Below are 25,899 nucleotides of genomic sequence, written 5' to 3'. Positions count from 1 at the left end.
GAAAGCTCCCATACCTTCTTTTTTTTTTTTACTTTCTGCTGTGGCATAGTGCCTCAATTTCTTGATTTTATGGATCTGGAATTAAAGGTCCCATATTATAAAAAAAAGTGAGATTTTCATGTTTTGTTTTTATTATAAAGCAGGCTTAAGTCCTATATAAATACTGTGAAAGTATCGAAACACTCAATCCACAGGGAAATACACACAGCCCGTATTCAGAAACTCTAGCATTTGAAACAAGCTGTCAGGATTTCTGTCCATTTGTGATGTCACAAATATACAATATTTAGACCCATTACACAGTTTTAAACGTAAACATTGTAAATGTGTCCCAGTTTATTCAGGGTTGCAGTGTATGTGAATGTCATCAGCTGACAGGAAGTAAACATGGACCCAAGCTGTTGCCTAGCAACACAATTCTGTTGCAATTCCGTCAAAATGTGCTAAAACGGAGCGTTTCAGACGCAGGGTAAATACAGGCATATTCAGGCAGACAGTATGAGAAACAAAAAGTTTTTTTTAACATTTCAGCAAGAAAACATGTTCTAGTAGAAACACAAAATACAACTATGAACCTGAAAATTAACACGATATGGGACCTTTAAAGGTGTTATTGATAACATTTTTATGTAGATGCATATTATTTAAAAAAAATAATAATAATACATCCACATAGCCTTTAGAATGGTGCCGAATAAAAGTTTTCCTAAAAACAATTTGAATCAATTTGAACATTTTGGCGGGTCCAAAATGAATGTTTTGTTTAACTCTGTTGAAGATATCTGACGTTTGGTTCCCAATTTTAACAAGTCTTGTGAGCCAATGGTACAACGACATTGTCACAGTCAAATTGCATCGCTTATGTCGCTCTTTTAGCCAGAACACTCATGTTACTCAATTAGAAGCAGGCTTTCCTTTAAACATTGGATCAGAGATACACTACAATTTTTGAAGCAAGAAAAGATAAGATTTGGTCTACGAGGACCGAAGAATAATTTTAGCAGCATACGGCAACCTTTCATTACATATCTGCCTGAGCAGCTGTGAGATTGTAGTATGGTTTGTTTTCATCATTTCCTATACAATTTGTTTACCCCAAACTGCCGCGTACACATACAAACACACACCTTGTCCATTGTCGTTGTGTTATTTCTTTTTTTATTATTATTTTGTTTTATTATTATTATTATTATTACTATTATTTTAATATGGGGATTATTATGCTTGATTTTTTACGTCTGTTTGTTTCCTTAAAAGAAAAAGATGAAAAATGTTTTACTGTTTCTTTTGTACACAAAATGTGTTTTTTAAGATGTGAAACCTAATAAACAAAGTGGGGAAAAAAACGACATTGGTATCACGTGGTATCTCTGGGTCGTCAGTTAGGGTGGGAAAAAAACGGATTAATGGCTGAGATTGGTGGTAAGTGCCTGGCAACGACTTGTTGTGAAGTAAATGCAATGTAACGGGGGAGGGAGAATGCAACATCTAGTGGCTGAATGTTATCAATGTTATCAATAGCACCTTTCATTTTTATGCATGTTAAACAAATGTAAAGGTGTCGCTCTGCAAACACACATCTCATGTCGTGATTGTAATGAATAAGAATTAACAATCGTTTGTACAAAAGAGCATCTGACATGTTTCAGATAGATTCTTTATTCAATCCAACTTTAAACGGTAAGACAAAACACAGTATAAAACAGACTCACCATGCCTACAGAGCAACTGAAAAACTTATGTATAAAGAAAAAGGAAATAGCTTATTTCTGTTTTAAAACATCTTCATGTCAGTACTTTTAGCAATAGATAGTGCATGCAGAATGTCAAACACTAGTAAATATGTTATGTTATGTTATGTGTTATATATTATATATATTAATGTTTTCAAATATATTCACCACAGACCACTTTGTGATCAAACTGTGTATCAATTGATGTGTTTTTCCTTGAATTTACTTTTAGAAGTAGTGTGTGAGCTTTTATTGTTTGAGGTTGTTGGTTTTATTTTTCTGGAGCAGCAAGAGCTCAAGCTAACAACTCAGCTTTTATTTGAAAAAGGAACTACTGTTTCCTCTGACACATAAAACACTTCACTCCTTTTCAACTAAACCCCAGATGTTTATATCAGCAAATGTAACAGCTGCAAACTGATATTGATTTATCTCCCAGAGTATCACTTCAAGTCATTACTGGCCGCTCATCCCCAAACTGTCTTGTGTCGTTCTTTGCTGTCAGACCCAATCCATTTCACTGACCTTGGGGCTCGAGTCAGGACTGGAGGGAGGCGTGATAAGACAGGGCTGCAAGGGCACTGTTTCCCCAGAGTCTTCAATTCCTACCCCAACACAACTCTGGGACACTCCTGCAAGGCGTAATACTGTTGTCCCTGCCGTGAACCCCGACAGCCCTCGTGCCAGAGCTCGGGATGCCATCCTGAGCCCCCCTGCTCTTTTCCGTCTGGCTGAAGCAGTAGCCATCTGCCGAGCCCCGGCCAGTTCAGTCAGAAAGCCCAGGCTCTGGGAGGGGAGGCTATAGACATGAAGGCCGCGGAAAAGTTCTGGCAGCGGCCGGAAACCACCCGGAGGCTCAGGTGGAAGTGATTCAAACTGCACCAACATGAACCGCTCGCCTGCGCGGCCCTGTAAATAGTCTGCTAGGATACAGCTCAACGAAGCAGTAAAAACATCTACGCAGGGAGAAGATGCAGCGCAGCTTCTTCCTCCCTTCTCTTCCTCCATGTCTCTATTCCTCTCCTTGGGAGTGTTTCTCTCCCAGCTCCGAGCTCCCCACTCTTCAGCCCTTATCCAGGCAGCCTGGGTTAAGACCAGCACCACTTTGCCCCCCTGCCTTTGCAGTCGGTTCAGTCTCGAGTGGAGCCAAGGCACGGGGCCCAGTACGCTGAGCTCAGCTTGGCTCCACAGGTCTAGAGACACGCTGAAGCCCAGGGCCTGGAGGGACGAGCCCAGGTGACTCATCAGCTCTGGCAAAGCCTGGTCGTCATCAGGTCGGTACAGCAACACTACATGACCTCCACCCACAGCACCTGAAATAGAGGAAGATTAGATTGGGTGTTTTAAAGTGGGGTTGTGTGAAGTACTTATCCATAGTCAGTGTATTACGAAACAGACAGGAGTTACTACACGGGAGCAAAGCAATGTACTGCTGTGGACGTATATTTAGAATATTTTCACCGGATTACCTTGCCGTGAGACAGACCTTTCCGACGAGGAACTGAAGCCGTTGTATCCATCTATGCGCTCACCAAATCCACCAGACTCCATTGGAAAAAAACTTTAATTTTACCTTGCAAAATAAGAGGGTTGTTGGTCTACTGCTGCCTCAATTGGTCAGTTTGTTTGTGTTATTGTGTGACATTGGGTAGTTCGGATTCCGAAAACTGTAAAATTACTGTTTTTGTCTCGTTGCTTTGGAGAGAGCATAGATAACGGCTTCAGTTCCCTGTCGGAAACATAGACGTTATAGTTGTCTAACGGTAAAAATATTCTAAATATAGCATACAGTTAAACTGATATTGATTTTTTTAGGTGGGCCTTTCTTTTCGGTGGTTAAATGACGTTTTTGCTGCTGGCCCCGTCCACAGCAAGCATACATTGCTTTGCTTCTGTGCGGTAACTCCTGTCTCCTTCTCCAAACTGGTGGCGTGTCGACTGTGATCTATACTGTAGATAATACACTGACTATGGATAAGTACCTCATACAACCCCACTTCAAAACACCCAAAGTCCCCTTAAGAGCTTTTATCATGTTTAAACAAATAGTTAGTTGTCAGGCTTCCTCATACCTTTAACATCGTCTTCTTTCAACCATCTCCACATGTAGCCTAGAAGGGAAACAGAAGTACACATTGAGGTATTTTGCTAAGGTGCTATTAATATTTAATGACCAACAGATAGGTCATTAAAAACTGACCTTTTAGGACCCCTTGTATAAGATAGGCCCCTAGTATGGCCAAACACATCAGTAGTAGTCCGATGAGGAGTAGCAGGCTCCATCTCCATCGAGATGCTGGAAAATAAATAAATTATTAAGTACAGAAGTCTTAAAAAAGCATATTAAAGAAGTTTCACAGATACTGCTAAGTGTACAGTGAATGTGTAATTATTTATCTGCTAATAGTTAAACATTAATCACACTTAATCTGTGTCTGGACAATAATTAATAGTCTCACTCGCAAATGGACACTGGGGCTCTAAGTATGACTCCATCCCCTTTATCTTTATCTAAAAGAAAAACAAGTGAAAGAGTTAGCACAGTATGTAGTGTAGGAAGAAGCAGTGGAACATGTTTATGATTATATTTAATATATCAGGACAAGAACAAAGATCACCTGAACACAAAGCAGAGGATGTGACGACACATTGAAATCTCCTGTTTTCTGAAAAGTAAATTAAGAAATAAATTAATGAATGAATGAATAAATAATGACCAAGAAGAAAGATTCATCATTAAACATACAATAATGTAAAGCATATGCAACTTACAATTAATAATAACAACATTTAAAACCACGGTGGTCCTTCAGGGTGAGGGTTAGGCGCATGTTTGCAGTGGTGGATTGAGTATTTAGGTCCTTTATTTTGAGCGAAAGTTGCAATGCCATAATATAAAAATACTCAACTAGTCATGCATTCAAATGTTACTTAAGTAAAAGTCCATAAGCATTGGTAGCTTTATTTAAAACTGTCAGATAAATGGTAGTGGAAACTCTGGAAGGTAATAAATAGAAGTACGTCCAAATTCTACGTAAGTACAGTACCTGAGTAAATCTACTTAGTTACTTTCCAACAGTGATTGACAGCTTGCAAAGAAAGTTTTTGTTGATGTTTTTACCCAGTATCCACTGCGCGTTGCCCTCCAGCCAGCATCTCCATGGCTGTGCAGTGTCTGTCTGGAGCCCGTCACTTCTTCACACTGGCCTCCTGCCACGTCTTTCTTGCACAGCCTCACCTCTGCGTCCAGTCTGCAGAGGGCAGTCATGTTCCAGCTCAGCCCTGTCCCACCGTCCCTCATCCGAGACTTCTCCAAAGACACAGACACACTGTGCTGCATTCTTTCGAGTGCATCTGAACAAAAAGAAACATTGCTATGCTGTGAAATAATTAATCTTGCAAATTTATCTTGCTCTCAGATTGACCTCAGTGAACTTTCTTTACCTTGGTGGTTTTTGAAAGGACAGGATTCACTTGGAAGCTTTCCATTGCACCGTACCTGAAAAAGAAAGAAGAAAAAAAATCTATTTCCCAAATAAAATGTTTGACCTTTTTTTGTCAGTTATAATTAACATGTGAAGCTACCTGGAAGCACAGGCATGGTGCAACAAAGCTTGACGGAAAGACCATTTCTCTCTTGTCTTCGGGCTGCAAAGGTTAAAAACAAAGTTACACAGACAATATTGATTTTTGACTAACAGAGCAGATTGAAAAGTTTAGCCTTGACTGACCCACGCAAATTCCTGTCCATTTTTATTCCAATACACCCGGCACGTGAGATCGTCATCAGTATTTTCCAGTTGGAGGAGGACCCCATTTCTCTTATGATCAGCTCGGAGTCTCGGAACTGAAACACCAACCATCATGATTTATAATTGAGCTGTATCACTCTACAAGTGTGTAAAACTGGTTTTGCTGGCACTCAATACATGTTAGTCCAGATACACAGGCGGAGACAAACACATCTTACCAAAACATTTCTTTTCAGTCCCCTTTAGTTTCATGGAGCAAACTGAAAGAAGGGAGATTGATGGTCAGTGACATTAGTAAGCTGCCATTCATTGTCTTTGCTTAGACATTACAGCGCTTGACCTCACCGTCTAGTAAAGATGGGATTGTGATATTTTGAATGTTCTGCATTCCCTCTGAATGCTCATGGACGTGGACCACAACAGGAATGCCAAACTTTGTTTTCTCTCTCAACAGCAGCTGCATTTGTAGGAAATATATACTCATGAAATATATACACATGAACTTTAAGTATATAAATCAATCAGTAACAACAAACACACTAAAAGACAAAGACATTTTGGAAACTAGTCTTTGAGCACTTCAATAAGACGGAGTGCAGAACAGTGAGAGACTAGCAGTGGTGGAAGAAGTATTAAGATCCTTTACATAAGTAAGACAACAATGTAAAAAATACTCCATTACAAATAAAAGTCTTGAATTCACATTCTTTTTCTCTTTTTTCTTTGCTTTTTTGTAAAATAATGGGCAAATTTACATCTTTGGGCCTCAAACAGTTATTCATATGAAGCCATCTGAGAAGTTTAGAGATGAAATGTTTGTGAAACTGCAAACAACTCAGACATCTGAAAAGTGGCAAAGTGCCCCAACCAGCCGCTGCTTTTTGTAAGGAGCCACAAGCTGAATTGTTGGGAACCACTGGTTTAATCTTAACAATGTGCTGTAGGCCTCTTTTATACGATTATTGTGTGTTTTATGCACAGTCTCAATCAGTAAATTAACTAGTCACTACATCTGTCAAATAAATGTAGTGAAGTAGAAGTTTAAAGTAATGTAAAATTGATATCACTACTGGAATAATATCTCAACATTTTCCTTAAAGGAACAGTGTCTAGGATCTGGCGGCATCTAGCGGTGAGGTTGCAGATTGCAACCAACTTAAACTTGTGCAAATACAGTGTCCGATGCAAAAATGTGAAAATGTGAACGGCCCTTTCTAGAGCCAGGTGTTGTAAGAGTAGCGTAGGACATTTGGAGTAGAGCCAGTGCATAGATTGTGTTTGAGTGTGTGTACGTGGGAGGTGAGTGGTGAAGCGAGAGAGAGAGAGAGAGATGCGGATGTGTGCAGTGGAGCAGAAGACAGAGTTAGTTTAGCTCTGAGAATATGAAGTGTGGTTAAACCTGCAGTAGGCAGAATATTTTTGGCATCATTGGGCAAAAATTCCATAATAACCTTTCAGCATATTGTAATTCAAGTGTTCTGAGAGATAACTAGACGTCTGCACCTCCTCGTGGCTCTGTTTTCAGGCTTTAGAAAATCTAGCCCGTGATGGGAGACTTTGGCCAATCACAGGTCATTTCATTGAGAGAGCGTTCCGATTGGCATGTGACCGGAACTGGGCGTTCCTTCACCAGATTTCACAATGGCGGCGGCCCAAACTTTCTCATTTTACAGCTAAACCGTTCACAACAAGATGATTCTGAAAATATTTGAGGTGAGAAATAGGCATTACAGTAACATAATATTGATTCATATTTGATCAGTACTGCCTAGTTTGACTGTTTGGTCGGAGTTCGCGAGTGATTGACAGCCGACTCTCATAGACGGCAGCTGGACAGCGGACCTCAGATCAGCTTGTTTTCCTCCGGTATGTGAAATCTTGCAGATGTCGTTATGAGCACCGGAGGACACAGAGGCACATGCTTTTTGTCAGGTTATCTGTTTCATGTACTACTGTCAAGATATAGCGACCGTTTTATAAAAAATACTTTTTTTAATCAAATATGCTCCAATCTCGCCTACTTCAGCTTTAACTCCGGAGTGAGTGACGTTATCGACTCCGGCCCAAGGAGGAAAGGTTAACACAGTGTTTGGTTTGTCTGTTCTGGGCTACTGTAAAAGCGTGGAGGATTCCGTGAGAGGACCCGCTCCTTATGTAGACATAAACGGCTCATTCTAAGGTAACAACACCACAATTCCTATTTTCAGGTGATTATACACTAAAGAAAACATACATATTAAAATGATATTCCATTTCTGCGAATAGATCCCCTTAAATGTTACACTCTGGTCCTTTAAGTACAATTCTTGAGCAAATCTACAGTTACTTTCCACCACTGAGACTAGTTAATTAATGAACAACAGAAACAACAACAGCAGAAACAACAATATTAGCTGCCTCATGTGTGGGCCGTTGAGAAGAAGTTTGGTCTGAACCGAAGTAGCTTGGTTTAAACTCAAGTGTCTTGCAGCTGTCAATGGAGCCTGGGGAGCTGACACACACTATCACCAAAGCTGTAACACAGAGAGTAGAGAAGAGGGAGAGTAAACTGAGTGATTAGAAACAGTATGTGTGTGACTTTGTGTGTGTTATGTGTTGAGCTTATGACTCTATACCTCTTGGCTCAGGAGGCACAACGTGACCACTTCCTTCTGCCATTTGATTCATGCCAAATAACTCCTCTTCATCATTATGGTCACCAGAAACCTCTTCAGAAACCTCCTTTGTGTTACTAACTTCTGCAACAACGATCACAGTCAGTAAACAGCCTACTACAGTGGAGAGCACAATGTTTTAAGACCACAACTGACAAGCTGACAAGTCAAACAAGTTTGATAACAATGCAGGGAGCAGCTACTCAAGGGATGACTTGACACTAATTGCAACACTTATTGTGATAAGGATGACACACATCAAGGAAAGGAAAAACAAGTTCAAGGTGTGTCAACCTATTGACGACAAAGCTACCTTGGACTGCGATGATGATTTGCAGGTACGGATCACAGTCTTGTGTGGCTGAACAGCGCAGAATCACTTTAAGCTGCACATCTGTAACATTCACCGTATCAACTGGATCGGGCAGAGCAGCAGCGTACTGAGAGTCTGTGGAAGAGTGGAAGAGTGTCTGCTTTAGATAAACTGTGAGGTTATTACCGTGATATGAGATGCACTGGTGTTGATGGTGTCTCTACCTGAGCTCACGTGGCAGTCAGTCAAACCCTGGAGAAAGAAAAGTTGTGGATGAGAATTGAATGCCCAACAAATCCACTCACCAGAAATGAAACTTGAGTAGCGTAGGTGTCGACAGCGGTGAAAGAGATATTCAGATCCTTTACATGAGTAAAAGCCATTGACTGCAATACATTCTCATTTCAATTTCAAAGTTTCATACATAATAGCAATGGAAACTACAGACAGGTGACATATCAAAGTATATATAGTATTTCAGTAAGAATAGTGACTAAAGTGACATCTGCATTTAGATCTACTGTATGGGAGTGGAATCAGTTTAGGACCACCATTATCAACACACCAAATGAGGGACTATCTTTAAGAACAATGATGCTCCATATGCTATATGTTATTCCCAACCTTTTTCCTTAAGGTACACCTTTTCTATCATTGAGTAAGCTGACGACCCCTGAGACTAAGTGACATATAGATATTTCATATCATATTCAATGCATAACAATAACAGTACAGAACAACTGATAAACTGTATAATTAGCCCAAATAGTGAACGCAATAACTGCAGGAAGTTTGTGTAAAATGAGCGATTTGGATGAATTTTTTAGCAGATTATTTGAATATTGCATCAGAGATGAGTTTTCCTGTATACAATTATCTGTCTGTATTATGTTTATTTTTTAACAATCATTCATACTTAAAGGGACTGTTTGTAACTTCTTACACGTATAAATCTACCGGGTCGGTTTCCCATGCGCGCTCGCATTTGGGCACTCACGTGTGGCCGGAGTCTCTGCTCCTCTGCCTGCTTGCCTTCACTCACACACCGCAAGCTTTCTCGCTGTCTCGCTCCACCTCTACACGTGCAAGCGCACACTACACACTGCAGAAGAGATGGTTTAGCTCTGAGAATATTTAGTGAATGTAAAGTGGACGTTTGTGCAGAAATAACTGCTGCAGCTCCTCCAGACCAACAAAGGTTTCCCGTGTCTTGTGAAGTGACAGGGTTCCGCAGCGAGAAATGTTATCGTCTCTGACCGGGTGCCGGTGTACAATTGTACTAATCAATAGGCCTTTTTCACAGCATCCTACATTTTGACTTGTCATAGTAGGCAAAGCACAAGTGTTACTGATACTAACGACGGCTCCATTGTATTCAAGTGTCCCAGTGAGAGTGACCGCGAGACAGCGAGCCAGCATGCACAATACCAGGAACCTGAAACAGAAGCCGCTAAATGGAATTCAGCCATCATTAAATTGATTATTTACACCTTCAATTTCAAGTGTTTCAGTTAATGCTCCTTTATACTTCTACTTCTTGTGCTTGTATGTGTATTTGACACTACATAATATTGATGTTCTTAGGGGTTGATTTACATCTCTGAAGCAAAATTCAGAGAAAAATCTAGCTACAACATCCCTTCTTGGAAACGGAGCAGTGGAGTAAGGTGTCAGGCACAATAGTAAATAAGTAATGGACATTAAACTCTGATATCTCTTTCTCTCCCTCTCTGTCTTGTCTCTCCCAATTCACCCAAAAACCTGTATCCTGCACACTAAATTTTGTTATTCTGCATGTATGGATTGGTTCAATTTTTCATCAACAACAACTTAAAAAAAAAAGGTGGAGGTAACACACTTAATTAAGCAGAGTCCAAGTAATATTTATTAAGTAAAACTAGATCAACTAAATTCTAAACAACCTATAACTGTTTTTTATTTAGCTGTTGTCTTGTATTATAAAATGCACCATTTTACAAATGACCTCATAAAAAACATCAAACAATAATAATATATTATAATAAGCCGTTATAAATTCACTACCGAGTACATAATACACAATTACACAAAATCTATAGACCTATCTGTTCTTACAGATTGAAGTTATTGTTTGAGGTTAGTACAGCTTACTGTATGTACACATCCCATCTTGGTTTTAGAAACCTCGATAAGAACTTAGAAACCAAGATACTGTGACATTTAAACCAGTCGTTCTCAAACGTTTTCACATCAAGGACTCCTAAACCGACACAAATTAGATCACGAACCCCCATCTGAGAAGGGTCTCCCATCTGAGAGTTGTTTTTTTTTGCTTTAAGATGTTTTATTACAGAAATTGCATTAAATCCATGACCAAAATAGTCATACATTATTATTATTATAACATTATTGTTATTGTGTTACTTATGGATGGAATTATTGTGAAAATTAATTATTCCCATATGGGGACCCCCTAGAACCCTCTCAAGGACCCCTGGAGGTCCCCAGACCCCACTTTGAAAACCACTGATTTAAACACCTTCATGGTGCAGAACGACACAACTGCACACAGATCATCATTGGTTATGATCATGTACACATGTGGCATATGAATTACCAGGTTTGTCCATGTTTATGACATATCCCGAATATGATTTAAAAACAAAATGAAAAAACTCAAAACCAGGATGTATTGCAAACAATAAATCTGTGCAATATTAATACACTGAATGTGAATACATTTATCTGTGCAATATATCCTTGATGCAATATACACCTCAAGTGCAACTTTGTTTACATTTATTTATATACTCTACCTATTTTACAAGTGCAATTACATCTGTTTACATTAAATCTATTTTTATATTTTATACTTCTAGTGTAACACTTCTGTTTCTATTTATTTATTACATCTACTTTACCTGTTTTATTTGCTTTATAACTGTGTGTGTGTTTTTACCAGTTCTATGTTTTATCTGCCTCGTTTAGTCTTGTCAAGTATTTGTTTTAAAGCACTGAACCAGAAGTGGCAACTGTGAATCTCGTTGTATTTAATACAATGACAATAAAGCTTTCTATTCTATTCTATTCGTGCACATGTAAACGTTTTGACTTGTTACCTGGCTACAGGTGAGTTCAGGTGCGTCCAGGTCGATCACCTCCAGCGCGCTGGCGGACATGAGCAGCAGCCAGACACGCAGCAGTGACAGCAGCAGCAGTGGAGGGAGAGAAACATGATGTGGCTGTAGGAGAGGAAGAGCCATGTTTCTGGGAGAGATCCACGGCTAGATCTGCTCTCCACATCCGAGACACAACGAGGAGAGCCCGGTATCCTCACATCCACAGCATGGTGGTGATATTTCCTCGGAGAAACCAGTGACCATGGCGTGTCCAACACAACACCAAACTGTGTGGCGCTCCTGGGACGTTGTTCCACGATGATTGACAGCTCTGCAGGTGGGCGTGTCCCAACGCCACCTGCTCAGGTGAGGGTGGATGAAACGCGTCACAACAAGTTCCTGCTTGGCTGTCGTCATCATTCAGTAGAATTGAAGTCATGACACAAATATGAGATTTATAATAAGGCCAAAGGCAGATGTGATGATTGTTGTCAGATTAAACATGTTTTGATGAAGCAATGAGATAAGGTCAAATGTTTCTCACAATGCCACTTTAACTGTAAACTACCTTGGCACCTTGGTTATGAATAGACACTGTTGTGTGAAAGTTTTTCAGTTGGAGTGCAAAAGTTAATTATTAACCGCAATCAAAGGTCGGTTAAGTCCAATGTTGTAGATTATAGTTTGTATTCTTGCTTATCATACGGTGCATTATAGGGCCCTTCCACCACCTGCGTTAACTGTGATCCTTTAGAGAGAGCGAACATAAAATGCAAAATCATTGTGGCTCTTAAATGTATTTGGCGGTTTGTGCCAAAGGAAAGGTTCAGCTCTTTATTTTATGGCCTTAAAGCTATTCCCATGTGATTAAACTGACTAACAGACAGTGATCTTTATTGGGGATCCAATCATATATACTTAAAATTCAAATGAGTACTGTATTGGAAAATATGAAATAGGCTCTTTTCCCATCTTATGACTATTTTTTTATTACCCCAGTTCTGTTACTTTGTGTGATTTACACCTTAAAGCAGCAGTGGGTAGAAATGGAACAAATATGGTTAAAACAAAGTTATTTTTATTGTGTGTATAGTCGTGTATTACTCATGTTGCGGAGACAAATCTGTATACACAGTCGAATTGTGGGGACTCGCCTTCCTTTTCGGGACAAAATGCACGCCCGCATATCGTAAACCATGACATTTTAGGGTGAAGACTTGGTTTAAAGCTTTAGTGGGTAGAAATGGAGCAAATATGATTAAAAAAAGTTATTTCTATAAAACGGTCACTATATCCTGACAGTAGTGCATGAGAAGAGTAATCTGAAAAAAATCCTGTGCCTCTGTGTCCTCCGGTTTCCTCCGGTGCTCCTAATGGCATCTGTAAGATTTCAGACTGGAGGAAAACAACCAATCAGAGCCGAGCTGGAGCCTTGCCGTCTCTGAGCAGCTGTCAATCAGTCGTGGACTCCGATCAAACGGTCAAACTAGGCAGCGCTGATCGAATATCAATCAATATTTTGTTACTGTAATGCCTATTACTCTCCTCAAATGTTTTCAGAAACATCTTGTAGTGTACTGTTTAGCTGTAAAATGAAAAGTTTGTGACCCGGCAGCCATGTTGAGATCTGTTGAGGAAATACCAAGGACCGCCCACCAGCCAAAACACACAGCCAATAAGAACGCTCCCTCTGAAATGACAGTCAGTCCAGACAGTCAGTCTATAGAACTTATTAAAAGTGTGTCTTAGTTCAGTGTCCACATCAGAGGAAGTTACGCTCCTGAGACTAAGAGACTAACCATTACATGCTGAACATGATATTCCAGTGTTGATACTGTAAATGATGATTTACTTCCTTAGTATTCCTGTCAAGAAGGTCAGAATCCTGGAGATTTGTTAATGTTGTGGTCGTTCAGTGTAACTCAAGTGAATAAACAGGTTCAAGAAAACACATGAAGCTTATAAAAAAAGACACTGAATGCTGAAAAACAGATTTCAGTCATATAAAAGCAGTTTTGCCTTGGCCATTTCAGTAAGTGAATCTCTTTATTTATATATATTAAAAGCATTTTTATTATCTTCCATTCAAAATGTTCTAATGCCAACAGTGCTGAACAAATATTTCTTCAAGGGGCAATCAAATGTTTGCTGAATAAAGAAGTGCAGTATGCTGTGAAAAATAAATAACAAAACATTGATGGATTAATACTTAGTTCTTAGTAGGCAGTATGTATGTGTGCACAGATTTAAAGGGGCCCGATTATGCTTTTGTGCATTTTCCCAGTCCTTTAGTATGTTATATATTTTTTTGTATATGTGAAAGGTCTGCAAAGTCCACGCCAAAGAGAGTTACTCTCCCCCACAGAAACACTGCTCCTGAACTGCCTGAAACGCCTTGATTGAAGTCCCGCCTTTTTTTCTGTAACACGGTGATGTCACCAAGTAACACAGTTTGCCTAGCAGCTAGTATGGCATGCCCTCAAACAAAGATAAGTTAGAGCGGAGCTGAAGCGGACCTGAATAGTTAGGTTCAGCTGAACAATCATAATAGAGAGGGCCAGCTGACCAATCAGAGCAGACTGGGCTTTCGTTTCAGACAGAGGGTGATAAAAGGTGCTGCAGCACAGCCGGTATGAGAAAAGTAAACAGTTTTTTTAACATTAAATCATGTGAACATGTAGTAGAAACCCAAAATACAAGTATGCACCTGAAAATAAGCAGAATACGTCTTCTTAAATAATAAGTTTCCCATACTAAAGGCAACAGTAGTAGTACATGACCACATGAATTAACTGCCAAATGGTCGAGCACACTTCAATACAAGTCACTTCATCTTTCCACCTGTTGCACTCTAACACTGGCGATCCTGGGACAGGTCTGGCTCAACGTCCCTGTTTAGAAAATCCTAAGTAAATGTGCTTGTTCCTGTATTCTGCAGTCATAAAGCTGGTCACCTCTGCTGTTGCAATATTTTCAAACATTAAATGCATCATGAAGAGTGAGGTATAATTTGCAAACAGATTTTCATAGTGGTTAGCATATTTGCATACAGTAGATAAGACAGGTGTTCACTATGGCTCATACACGAAAGCAACATAAAGAGCCTCTTTTAGAGGCTAAATGCGGACAGGACAGAGTATTTACCTATTCTTAATATGCAAAACAAGTGGTGCCGTTTTTCACATGATGGGTTGTCAAGTAATGAAAAGTTCTTACAGAGCGTTTGGCTCTGAGGCGCTCACAATGGAACACCGGCTCCCGTATCTCATGTATCATGTTTCCAGCAGAACAAAAGTCTGTCCCCATCAGACAGGTGAAACTTGAGATTCAAGTTTCACTGCTCACCATGGCGACTAGTGGAGAGGCTCATGCTCTTGTACAGTTCCTAGCCTGGCCATGTTGGCTGCCAGTGGCAACTTGAACCTGCTTTTATCAGACATCATGTTTGCTGAAGGTGTGACGCTCAGCTCTTGCATTTTCTTTCCTTTCGTCTGAGGCAGCAGTTTCTGTAGTCTTTGGGCTAGCTGCCGTGCTAGCCATATTGACAGCACTTTAGACAGGAGCCTGGGCCAGCAGTGCCACCTGAATTTACCAGTTTTTGTCTGTCTTCTCATCCCTCCCAGCTCCTGTATCAAACCCCGGAAATCCTGCGGTAAGCAGTACCGAGGGACACCTCTGAAGGCCTTTGGGATGTCCCTGCTGTGGCAAAGACCCTGGAAGTAGACAAGGGCCACTCCTTGACCTTTGTCCTCCTGCAGCGCCCCCTCTAGGCAGGCCAGAGCAGCCGTAAACACTGGTGCGATCACTGTAGAGGGCTCCCTCTGGGTGTACCAGTCTTTATCATCACATAATTTTACACCTTTTTTTCCTGCAGCTTTCTCTTTTTTGTGTTTTCTTCCATTTGGTTTCAAAACCTCTTCAATCTCTACTCTTATTTTCTCATGTCTCACCTCTGCTTTGCTGTAATCGTCCATTTTTCTCTCATTCTCATCAATCTTTGCCCTCTCCTCCTTCCACTTCTCATAGGTATTTGTGGCTCCAGGGCTCCAAATAATCAACACTTTTCCTTGTGCCTTACGCACGGCTTCCCACTGCCCGTACAGCCAGGGGAGTGGACCCAGATCTGCCACTCCGGTCCCGGTCCCGGTCCCAGCCTGCTTTTGTGAGCTTTGGGCCCACAATGCCATGTGCACTTTGGCACTTAGTTCCCCCTGTAGGATTGAGGCTAATGCACACACGGCAGAGACGTGGGCTGACTGCTCTGATGAGCACACCAGCAAGACTGGCTCCTGGATACAGAGCCAACCTGGAGATATGGGGAAAAGACAGAGGAGAAAAAAAAAGAAGAGATTATTTATTATTTGTTGGCTGAATTCCAATTCTTCCTGTGAATTTAACAAAGTTGCAATCAGGCATCAATCAAATAAATCAATTGAGGCAACACAAAATCTGAAGATGGGAGACGTGCAACCACTCAAAGACAGAGAGGAACCGACCTGCAGCTCCACTCTTGGTGAGACGGTGAATGAGAATTCCCAGCGATGCAACAATAGCCACTAATATCAAAGCTGCCACAGCATACATGCCACATCTGTTGTGCGTGTCTGTAGAAACAGAAAAGGTGTGTTTATTTAATTTGCAGGAGTTGTGTGTGCATGCATGCAGTCATGCACTGATGCACAAAAGCTCAAGCGATGGTAAACTTGAGACTCACAGTCCGGACACAGAATTCTTCTACCACGAAGAGCAGGATCCGACTGCCACACCTGCAGAAAAGCAGATTGAAAGAGTGAGAACAGAGAAAAGGTAACGCCAGAAACACCTGTCTCACGGGCATGCACTTTACCTGCACACACGGCTTCCCAGCATGAAAATGAAGAGGCACATTTATCCTCGTCTCAGCAGTATTCTCTTCCTGTAAAATGGATAAAAGTCACATATTTACTCATTAAATTTCCATCTTTTCCCTCTCTCTCTCTCTCTTTAGCTCTTTCTCTCTCACAAACAACTCGGCCGCTAGGCACACACGCAGTGCGTAGGGCACCAAGTGCCCGAGGGGGCACAAACAGCCTGGTCATAACACTGTCGTTTGCCACTGAGGTGGACGTCGCGATAAAGACGGCTCAACTTTGGAGTGATATTTAGCCCTTCTCCCAGTAAGCTAGCATGACGTGTGGTATCAGTGGATTCATCGCTATAGCTATCTTAAAAACTGAAATCCGCAACGGCCTTCAAAAGACAGTAATGTTAATGCCAGTCAGATGACCAAGTAAACCAAGAACTGAGGAAGGGAATAATTTCAGTTTTAAGATCATGGTGATCAATGAGACAGGCAGAGTCTAATTAAAATATAACCTATGGTTCTATTTTTCACTTTTAGATAATTCAATTATGTTGGAAATAGGCCTACCAGTAGGCTGCAGTTGGATTTTTAGCCTATTCAAACAAGACAATTTCATTTAAAAGATATATATCACCTTACCTTGTTTTTTTTTGTTAATGTTACTGGTGCATTCTGGTCAGATTTAATTATTTTTTTAATAAAAACAAGATTTGATCTTCCGCGCGTGCCAAAAGAGTGCAAGGACACCAGCTAAAATCCTGCCTAGGGCACCAAATTGGTCAGGGACAACTCTGCTCACAAACACATGCTTACCATTGTCACTGAGTGGACCTGGCCCATGGGTGTACATCCTCTCTTATTAAGGACACAGAGTTGAGCCGAGAACTTTGCAGGAACGAAAGAAGTGAGATACAAAGACACACTCTGCCTGCCTGGTTCAATATACACCTCCCATGAAGACATATCTGTAAAGGACAAGGAGAGAGGGAGACAGATACATTGAGAATCACAGCTATCAGGAAAAAGAATATTTTTTGATCCTATTTGACTCACCAGCCTGGAAGGGGCAATGGATGTGATGACTGCCTTGTCGAGAAAACTGTAAAAATGAAACACAAGTATGTGAATCTGCAATTAAAACAATTTGACATGTTTCAATCAATGTAAGCACATCTGGCTAATTCTCACCTGCACACACATCTGAGGGTGTTTGTCCACTGCAGATGTGTTATATACCTGTTGAGGAGACACAGCGGGTGTTTGAGAAAGCTTTATTAGTTTCAATCAGGAATTTATCACCAATATCAACAGCAGTCCAGCCAGACTTACCAGGCTTGTTTCATCGTCGTTCTCCTCCTCCAGTGTGGAGTTGAGTACAGGTGTGCAGAGGTGTTCGTGTTGCCTCCAGCAGAGGGAGGCAGAGACCTTCAGGTCGCACTTGGAGCGCCACATCAAACTTGACTCGAACGGCGTGACTTCAGAGGACAGCCAAACATCTCCGACATCTGTTGAGGACGCAAATGTTTACAACTGTGGTTTATCCAAGGATGCGGTTGTGGTAAGCCAACCAAGATATTAATGAACCCACAGCAATGATAGCATCATAATAAGCAGTATCAAAGTGATACAGTAAAGTATGAACATGTGCTTCTAAAGGATCAGATACTCTAATTTACAAAATAAACATATTTGGTAACACTTAATTTTACAGGTCTGCAAATTTCATGGTAATTAGGTGATAATTAGCAAACGTAAAATTAACCTATTAGAAATTTATGTGGAATTACTGCCAAATTACCCCAATATTTACATCAAAATTGACTAAAAATGACTTTATTATAAACATTATTTAATAATTAAATGCTGAAATAGCATATAATGGTTAAAATAGGGCCGTTTGGCTTGAGAAGGAGGTAGAAAACCAGAACTGATAGAAGATACTTCTGATCAGGCACAAATCTCACCATTTTGTGACTTAATTGTCTACACAAATGTAACCTGGTAGCTAATGTAATGATTCAGGGACTTTTTAAAGAAATTTCAAAGAAGTTATTTGCTAATTATTATCTATTTACCAGCAGACATGGAAATAAAGCATATCAATCAACTTTGTATTCTTTTCCTGGAAATGTATTAAATAAATTACCAGCTATTGGGAAATAGCGGAATATAATTATTAAATAATGTTTATAATAAAGTAATTACATTTTGAGGTAAATATTGGGATAATTTGGCAGTAATTCCCAAAAAAATTTAAAAAGGTTACTTGCTAATTATCACCTAATTACCATGAAATGTGTGGGCCTGTAAAATGAAGTGTTATCACATATTTCTCACCCCCTCTGGTGTCAAGCCATGCAGTTAGTTTGGGTTTTTGTCTCTGAAACTTCACTCGCCATCCCAATACAATCCAGGTGAATGGAATTAAAGAGACTATTTGGGAAATACCAATGCTTATTCACTTTATTGCCAAAGCTTAGATAAGAAGGTCGACGCCTCTCCCATATCCAATGAAGTAGCTAGCAGCCCTAGCTCCAAAAGTCCCTAAATCTAGAGAGAAAGTTGCCAGGTCTGCAACACTGACAACCCGTCCTTTCAGGGTCATGTCTAGAAGGGAGCCCACGAACTGCAAATTTTGATCTGAGATCTACGAAAACTTGCAAAAGCTCTCGCGAGACTCGCTGCCCGACGACCTATCCTAACCTTAACTATTTGAGATCAACGCCTAACTTTAACTATTCGAGATCAATACTTTACCTTAACAATCATGAGGGTTTCCCAAGTTTGCAGGCACTCTTTTAGCCACTACATCCCTTCAGGGCTCCTTCCAAAGACACTCCCCCAAAATGATTATCATGAACCTAAGCATACCACACCTCCTTTGGTTATCTCTCATTCCAGTTTGCCGCTCCTACTGACTGTAATGAGTTACAGAACATGCTAAAACTCCACACCCTCATTCTGTTACCCTCTTTTAATAACTCATTACAAGCAATACTTTCTGATCACTGCACCTGCTTTTGAATTTGCTTGTATCAACTTGCCTTCTGTCGCTGCCTCTTGGCCAGGTCGTCATTGTAAATGAGAATTTGGTTCTCAATTGACTTACTTTGTTAAATAAAGGCAAAATAAAATAAATATCATAATGAGCGTAAACAACGAACATGGCTATTATTATTACTCACAGCTGTCAAGCTAGCACATTGTGGAAGACTCTGGTGACGTGCAATGAGTGCACAGGCAGAGTGACCGCGGGCAGGTAGGTAGACAGATACCGTTCCCCCCCCCCTTTTTTTGTCAGAGCATTTGATTTATTTATAGCTGTTGGGATGTAATGATAATTTAAATTTTTAATTTTTGAAGAAGATTACCAAACGTAGCTTTAATTGACTGCTGGCTGTAGCCTTATATTCACCAAACAGATACAAGATCTTCTCTAACTCTAACTAGAAAACAAATAAGCCTATTTCCCCAAATATCGGACTGTTCCTTTAAATTTGCAATGCAAATGTAAAAACCTCAATACCAACTAGTCTTTCCAGAAACAATGTCCTCTGTTTCTATTGTAGTTCCACTGATAGGAAAGAGAAATAGTTCCAGTGAAAACTGAACACATGAGGTCTGTATTTTCTTGAATAGCTGGCCAGTTACATTGTTTCTGAAAATACATCATTGAGTTTTTTCGAATGTATTTTTTCAGTGCTGTAAGCACCAGAAAGTTCCCTTCACCCATATGTCTTAAAACCTTGACACACATTAAACCAAAACTATCTGCACGGATAGATACCACTAGGTAAATATGTATTTTTGTAATTTCAGTGAACTGACCCTTTAAAAATAGCAACTTTAAAACTAAGGATTTTCTCAAAATACAATTCTCTAATAAAACTGGTGTGCTCTAAACAATATATGACAAAACAGGAGCGAGTCTGTGTAATGAATTCCAATTTTACCTCATCTAGCTGGCTGAGAAGAGAGACTACAGTTTGTGAACTAGTTTTCAGTACACAATACAGTGAGCTCTGTGACCAGCAAGGCAGCTTTGATGCATTTGAGACACAGAAAGAAGTTACATAAAGAGTATGAACTGTAACAAGATCTAAAACTGGTCTTGTGTAAGACTGCAAGACTCCATCTAACAGATGAAGGGGAATACTAGTTTTGTATTTCTGAAGCTTGAGACACAGTGTCTCAGTCGTCCGTGGTAAACTGACAAAAGTTCCCAACAAGATCGTTTTGTTTTCAATCCGACCCTGACATTAATCATCTGTCACACCCACCTGTGAGGCTGTCATTTTGAAAAGGGCACTTCTTTTGTCGCTTGGAGTCTGTGCGGGTGTAAAATACCTGTTGATGCAGACAAGACATGTACAGGCGTGAGAAAAAGAAAATAATAATTTTGACTGAATAGAAAAATAAATGGAGCTGATAGTACCTCCACACACACACAGGGCAGCAGGTAGGGGATGTTAAGGAGAGCGGATCGAGACTGAGATGGATCAATCTGAAAAGAACATACAAATATGTTACAGAAAAAAATCTTTCTTTAGTGGGTACAAACTAAAGTTCACACATGCAGATAAATGTATCTCTGATACTTACAGTTATTAGTTTGGAGTCTGAACTGCAGTGCCCTGCATCTTTTTGGTAACACCATCTGGCGTGAACTTTGTCTCCAGGCTCCACGGTGACAGAGATGGATTTAGACGACTGGTTCACAGACAGATCAAAGTCTGGTACGGGATCTAAGTCACAGAAAAAAGTGATATAATACAGGATATGATCATCAACGCTGATGGGTCAAAACATACAGACGGGTGGCGCAATGAAGGAAAAATGTGGATAAGGGAGTGAAGCTGAGAAACAGTTAAGTTGTTCTGATACATTTCTACCCTGATGTGCGTGTTTTTCCAGGATTAACAATGATCCCAGTCACAGGGCGTGAGAGGTCACTGAATGTTTTGAAGAGCATAAAAATGAAATGAATCATATGCTACAACAGATTTTTTTTGACAAATTGTGGGTGTACGACTTATTATTTGAATAATAAATAACAATTCACAACATTTATGTTGTTTTACGTATGTATTTATGTTATGTTTTGCTTTACAAAGTTAGGAAAGCGATGTTTAAGTCAAGCCTGATGTTGCCTTACACATAAAATAATCATCCTAGTCACTTCCACACAGTGAGACATACAGCTTATTAATAAATGGTATCGGAGCAGTACTCTATATTGGCCGATAGCCAAAACCCAGGTATTGCTATCAGTATCAGGACTGAAAAAGTCGGATAAGTGCATCCCTATACCAAGGAGCATTGGAGCTGTTCTGGAGGCTCGTAGTGGCCCGACACACTTCCTGAGACACTTTGTGTTGTGTTTTTTCCTTTAATGTGTCACCCATCTGAGACAGGATATATCACACCTGACTCTTACATTTCCTTTGTGCTACACAGGCTGCTCTGATGGAGAAAGAATCGTGGAGAGTGTATGAAAAAAAAAACATCAAGCCTAAATATACAGTACCTGGTACTGTGTAATTGACACTGCAGTTTGTTGATGTTGTGCTGTAGGACACGGAAACAACACCATCTGCTTCAGCCTTGACACAATTATGTACCAGCTCCCACTGGAAAAAAACACACAAAAAAATACACCATCATCATCAGAATTGTCTTCATATCATCACAGTATGTTTGAGCCAAAAACAAGAAAAATCCTCTTACCAGAGCAAATCTGGTATCGCTTCGTGGTTGCGTGACACGGCTGACACACCTGACTTCTGTTTCACCCGGTTGTATTTCATTGTCACACTAAGAAAGAGAGAATAGAGAAAGAGACATGATACCATTGTGTTCCACCTTGAACTACTATGAATTGTATAGGCTCATGATGGCATTTACAGAGTTTGGGGCAGGTGCAAACCTTTTTTAGTCTTTTCCTTGTTCTCACAGGCCTAATTATCTCTTTTTCTGTGTAGGGAGGGGTCCAGACAACAATTTCAATCTTTGGGGCCTTGCAGAAGTCTGGAAGAGAGCAGTGTGACACACTTTTGTGAGACAATGACAGCTTTACCATAGATCATTTATGTATGCGCAGATACCGCCGAATTTGTCTGTAAAAAGACAAAACAAAGAATTTTCTTTCTCCGCAGCCTCAGGTCTTTTGGGGCGAGTAAACAAATTCTTCTTTTTGTTTTTTACTTCTGTGATTGTGAGTGTTCTACAGTATTGTTATACTACATGGTACAAGAGTTTGTCCACTACTTTAAAGTCAAAACTGCTCCACCAAATGAAAATCTGCTCAAGGATTGTAGGTCAACCCCTTGAGAAATTCTATGAATCAGCCTATCATGATAACATATTAAGGCTGACTAAAACACTATCGTCTCTGACCTCCAACCATGTTTTGAACACTGAATATGAATTGTTACCATCAAATCGGAGATACATGGTTCCACGATTTAATAAGGTTAGACTGAAGCACTCTTTTGTACACCAGTGTATCCTAAAACTAAATATGGAGCCTAATCCCAGATCAAATGTACGTTGAAGGGCCCTGAATATCCTGTGATTGTAATGTTTAAATGTATGTATCCTTATTTCTTTTGATTGTCTTTGTCCTTTCTGTGATGCAAAACAAATTTCAGACCTGTCTGACAATAAAGTATTATCGTATCGTATGTATTTAGAGATGATGAAATGTGGGTATACAAGATAACAAAATGGACTTTGCAGCTGTGGTTTGGCTCCATTACCATCAGTCTTCATCCAGACATGGACAGTGACAAATTCAGAGTAACTGTCCCTAGACTTCTGAGGCAGGACTGAGGTCAGTCTCACAGGGCAGTCTGCCCCAACATGATCTGTACAGACAACAGGAGAGTATTAGTAAACACATGTGGCTTCCACGTGGAGATAATGATACTATAATCAATGTGATAAGATAATTTTTAACATACCATTTTTATTTCCTCCATCAACTTCCTTCATCTAAAGTACAAGGACAACATAATAAGTCAAGCATTCACAAAAACGTATGCATATCTTATTGCATATGCATGTCTTATTGCATAATGATTGTTTTGTAGAGATCTCTGCAGTGAGTTCATGGTGGTGTTAAACTCACCTGACATCCTGTGGAGCATTCCAGCAGCAGTGGGGACACCACGACGGCCAGAAGTGCCAGCGCGGTGCCGAAACCTCGTTTAAACATTGAAAACACATTTAAAATAGGAAACAGTCACAAAAATATCGTGTGACATCACGAAGCTGCAGTTTTCCCCGCTGGTCCATGTAGCTGGTTAATGCTGGGAAGAGCGAAAACTTGTAAAACAAATAGTAGATCCTCTGAGCGCACTGACTCTCTGCTGCTCCAACCTGCCCGCCTGTTTCTCTAAGTCCTCATCTGACTAAACCTTGAAGGCGTTTGATCAAAACAAAACATTTTTGCATGAACAATCCTCGTCCACCTCAGCTCCGCCTCTCGTCACAGTCACAGAGAGCATGAGGAGGAGAAAGGTTGACTCAGAGCCCAGTAATACTCTCCTGAGGCACCAACAGAAAACGATACCCCCATAGGAACCTGTAGACTTGTCACATATCATATAGATTATTTTGAATAACACCTACTCACCTTTCACTTTTGTATCAGCTGCCAGGAAGCGATGGTGAAGACACTAATTCTTTCTCTCTCACACACATACAGGTTGTGTTTCCATCCCTTTAGAGGATATGACATTAACTTAGGCCTCCATTCATTTCCTGGAGACTTACCCTAACCCTAACCAGAACTGCTGCCTAAACCTAACCCTTACCCTGACCTTAACCTAAACCTAAATTACCCTAACCTTAAAGGGACTGTTTGTAAGAATCAGAAGTTGGTTGTAACAGCGACACCTGTGGCCGTTAAGTCAGCGAAAGTCAGCGTCCTGTTGCTCTAGCTCGCCCGTGTGCACGCGCTACGTGAACGTGAGCGAGCATCCGTGAAAACAGTTAGGCGAGACACGTCAGCTAAAACCACAATATCACTCTATGTTTCACCTGCTTGGCGGTAATGTTAGCTGACCAGACGAAGGTCTCTCCATGAATCAATGCTGATCCTAGTGTTGGCTTTTCCTCCCTCATCTCCCGACCGCGGCCGGAGGGCGAGCTGAGCGAGCGAGGGCGAGCTGAGCGAGCGAGGGCGAGCGCGCTGTGTGAGCGAAGGCAAGCAGGCAGGCAGAGGAGCAGTGCAAGTCAATATCAAGTACTTGTACAAATACAAAGTAGCATTCACCCCGTCAAATATGACACCTAAATCATCACTGGTGCAGCCAATATGAGCCAAGTCACATCATAAGTTAAATCTCCTGTGGGTAGACAAGGAGTTTAAGTTGATGGTATAGGTACACCTGTACTTGGAAAGCGAGTCTATGACAAAACCTACACCATGAAGACCATGAAGGAACACTCCAAGCAACTCGGAGAGAAAGTGATTGAAAAACACACGTCAGTTGATCCAAGTCAACGAACATCCCCTTAGATTCCAGTTAAATCAATTATTAAGGAGTGGCAAGCGTATGGCACAGCTGTAAATCGGCGTAGAGCAGGGCGTCACGAGGAAAACACGCGTGCACTTATTTAGATTAATTAGCTGCAGTGGTATTACCTAAATCAGAGGTTTTCAAAGTCTGAGACTGTGGGCCTTTCTTCAGACAAAGCTTGTTAAAAGGCGCCCCTTCACCCCCCCTTTAGTTTACTTGCTTAGATTCGCTCAATTCCTCGATGCCTATGGGATCATGATTATGTTATATGATCACATAGACATTCAACAATTGAGCCAAGGTAGCCTAATATTGCTGTTTGACATAACTTCAGACTACACCAAATACATAAAAAAGGTCTGTCCTAAAGACATTTATTAGTTTATGATTCAAAACAGTGAAATTCCCCAAAACTACTGTATCTCTGAACTATCTCTTTAACCAAATCACACACATTTAGGCTATTCTATGTGAACTGTTTGGAGCCCTTCGGGGAGACCCGCCTCCCAACTTCAAAACCTCTGATATAAATGATCTGGTTTGTGGTTTATTTCATTCCATTAAATACAATCTTATTATAACCACACCAATCACACACAGATAGCAACAACAACTGGAGTCTAATCTGGTTATGCGTACTCATAGCTGGCTGATAAAGCTGATTCTTATCCTGATAGCCCATGCATTATTGTGTGTGCCGTGTACAGAAGGAGGGTACAGACAGCAAATGTTGGTAGCCAGTTAGAGCGGAAAGCCAAAACAGGGTTAGGTTTCCGAAAACACCACGAGGCCATATGCTGCCGTGATAAAACGTGCTGTCGAAACCACTGACTGATGCTTATCAATCTTTTCCACTTACACGGAGCGTTGCTCAGGGCAGGAAACAATGTGTCTTTACTGAGAACGGCGTTGTTATGGTTGCAAATCTGAAGACACAGACGTTGTGGTGGTGAGTGGGTGTTCCGGTTGGGTGGGGGATCT

At 40.6% G+C, this 25,899-nt stretch overlaps 2 protein-coding genes and 1 long non-coding RNA gene across 3 annotated transcripts; 1 reads left to right on the top strand and 2 right to left on the bottom strand.

The window, feature by feature from the left end:
• Positions 1-732: 732 nt before the first annotated feature.
• Positions 733-11,906, bottom strand: wu:fl23c11. Its single transcript, XM_037771529.1, has 16 exons — positions 11,551-11,906; positions 8,677-8,704; positions 8,453-8,587; positions 8,101-8,223; positions 7,883-7,998; positions 5,831-5,942; positions 5,704-5,745; positions 5,465-5,580; positions 5,319-5,381; positions 5,178-5,232; positions 4,855-5,087; positions 4,352-4,399; positions 4,193-4,244; positions 3,934-4,029; positions 3,806-3,844; positions 733-3,046 (listed from the first exon to the last, which is right to left on the bottom strand). Exons 1-16 carry the CDS (start codon positions 11,692-11,694, stop codon positions 2,235-2,237), a joined length of 2,214 nt encoding a protein of 737 aa, XP_037627457.1. The 5' UTR covers positions 11,695-11,906; the 3' UTR covers positions 733-2,234.
• Positions 11,907-14,147: 2,241 nt separating this feature from the next.
• Positions 14,148-24,139, bottom strand: LOC119490511. The gene is made up of 17 exons (XM_037773957.1): positions 23,523-24,139; positions 23,356-23,386; positions 23,152-23,259; positions 22,320-22,420; positions 22,121-22,207; positions 21,921-22,023; positions 20,996-21,138; positions 20,829-20,897; positions 20,674-20,740; positions 17,723-17,898; positions 17,582-17,629; positions 17,447-17,492; positions 17,207-17,358; positions 16,397-16,465; positions 16,265-16,316; positions 16,047-16,154; positions 14,148-15,856 (listed from the first exon to the last, which is right to left on the bottom strand). The coding sequence occupies exons 1-17, from the start codon at positions 23,607-23,609 to the stop codon at positions 14,904-14,906; spliced, it is 2,400 nt and encodes a 799-aa protein (XP_037629885.1). The 5' UTR covers positions 23,610-24,139; the 3' UTR covers positions 14,148-14,903.
• On the top strand, positions 18,726-25,277 carry LOC119490512. Its single transcript, XR_005207423.1, has 3 exons — positions 18,726-18,738; positions 24,311-24,315; positions 25,130-25,277. It is a non-coding gene; the product is annotated as an uncharacterized LOC119490512 (long non-coding RNA).
• Positions 25,278-25,899: the final 622 nt, after the last annotated feature.

Source organism: Sebastes umbrosus, chromosome 6 (genome assembly GCF_015220745.1).
Source record: "Sebastes umbrosus isolate fSebUmb1 chromosome 6, fSebUmb1.pri, whole genome shotgun sequence".
NCBI lineage: Eukaryota > Metazoa > Chordata > Actinopteri > Perciformes > Sebastidae > Sebastes > Sebastes umbrosus.
This window is presented reverse-complemented; position numbering and strand designations above follow the sequence as displayed.

Bases quoted from the DNA above. Each gene is read 5' to 3' on its own strand.
- wu:fl23c11 (XM_037771529.1), bottom strand. From the start codon at position 11,694: ATGGCTCTTCCTCTCCTACAGCCACATCATGTTTCTCTCCCTCCACTG. The intron at 8,588-8,676 runs GTAGAGACACCA...ACTCTTCCACAG, and splicing joins TGACTGCCACGTGAGCTCAG to ACTCTCAGTACGCTGCTGCT. The intron at 7,999-8,100 runs GTATAGAGTCAT...TCTGTGTTACAG, and splicing joins TGTGCCTCCTGAGCCAAGAG to CTTTGGTGATAGTGTGTGTC.
- LOC119490511 (XM_037773957.1), bottom strand. From the start codon at position 23,609: ATGTTTAAACGAGGTTTCGGCACCGCGCTGGCACTTCTGGCCGTCGTG. The intron at 21,139-21,920 runs GTACTGTATATT...TCTGTGACTTAG, and splicing joins TGTCAATTACACAGTACCAG to ATCCCGTACCAGACTTTGAT. The intron at 16,466-17,206 runs GTAAGCATGTGT...TCCATTTTACAG, and splicing joins AGGTCCACTCAGTGACAATG to GAAGAGAATACTGCTGAGAC.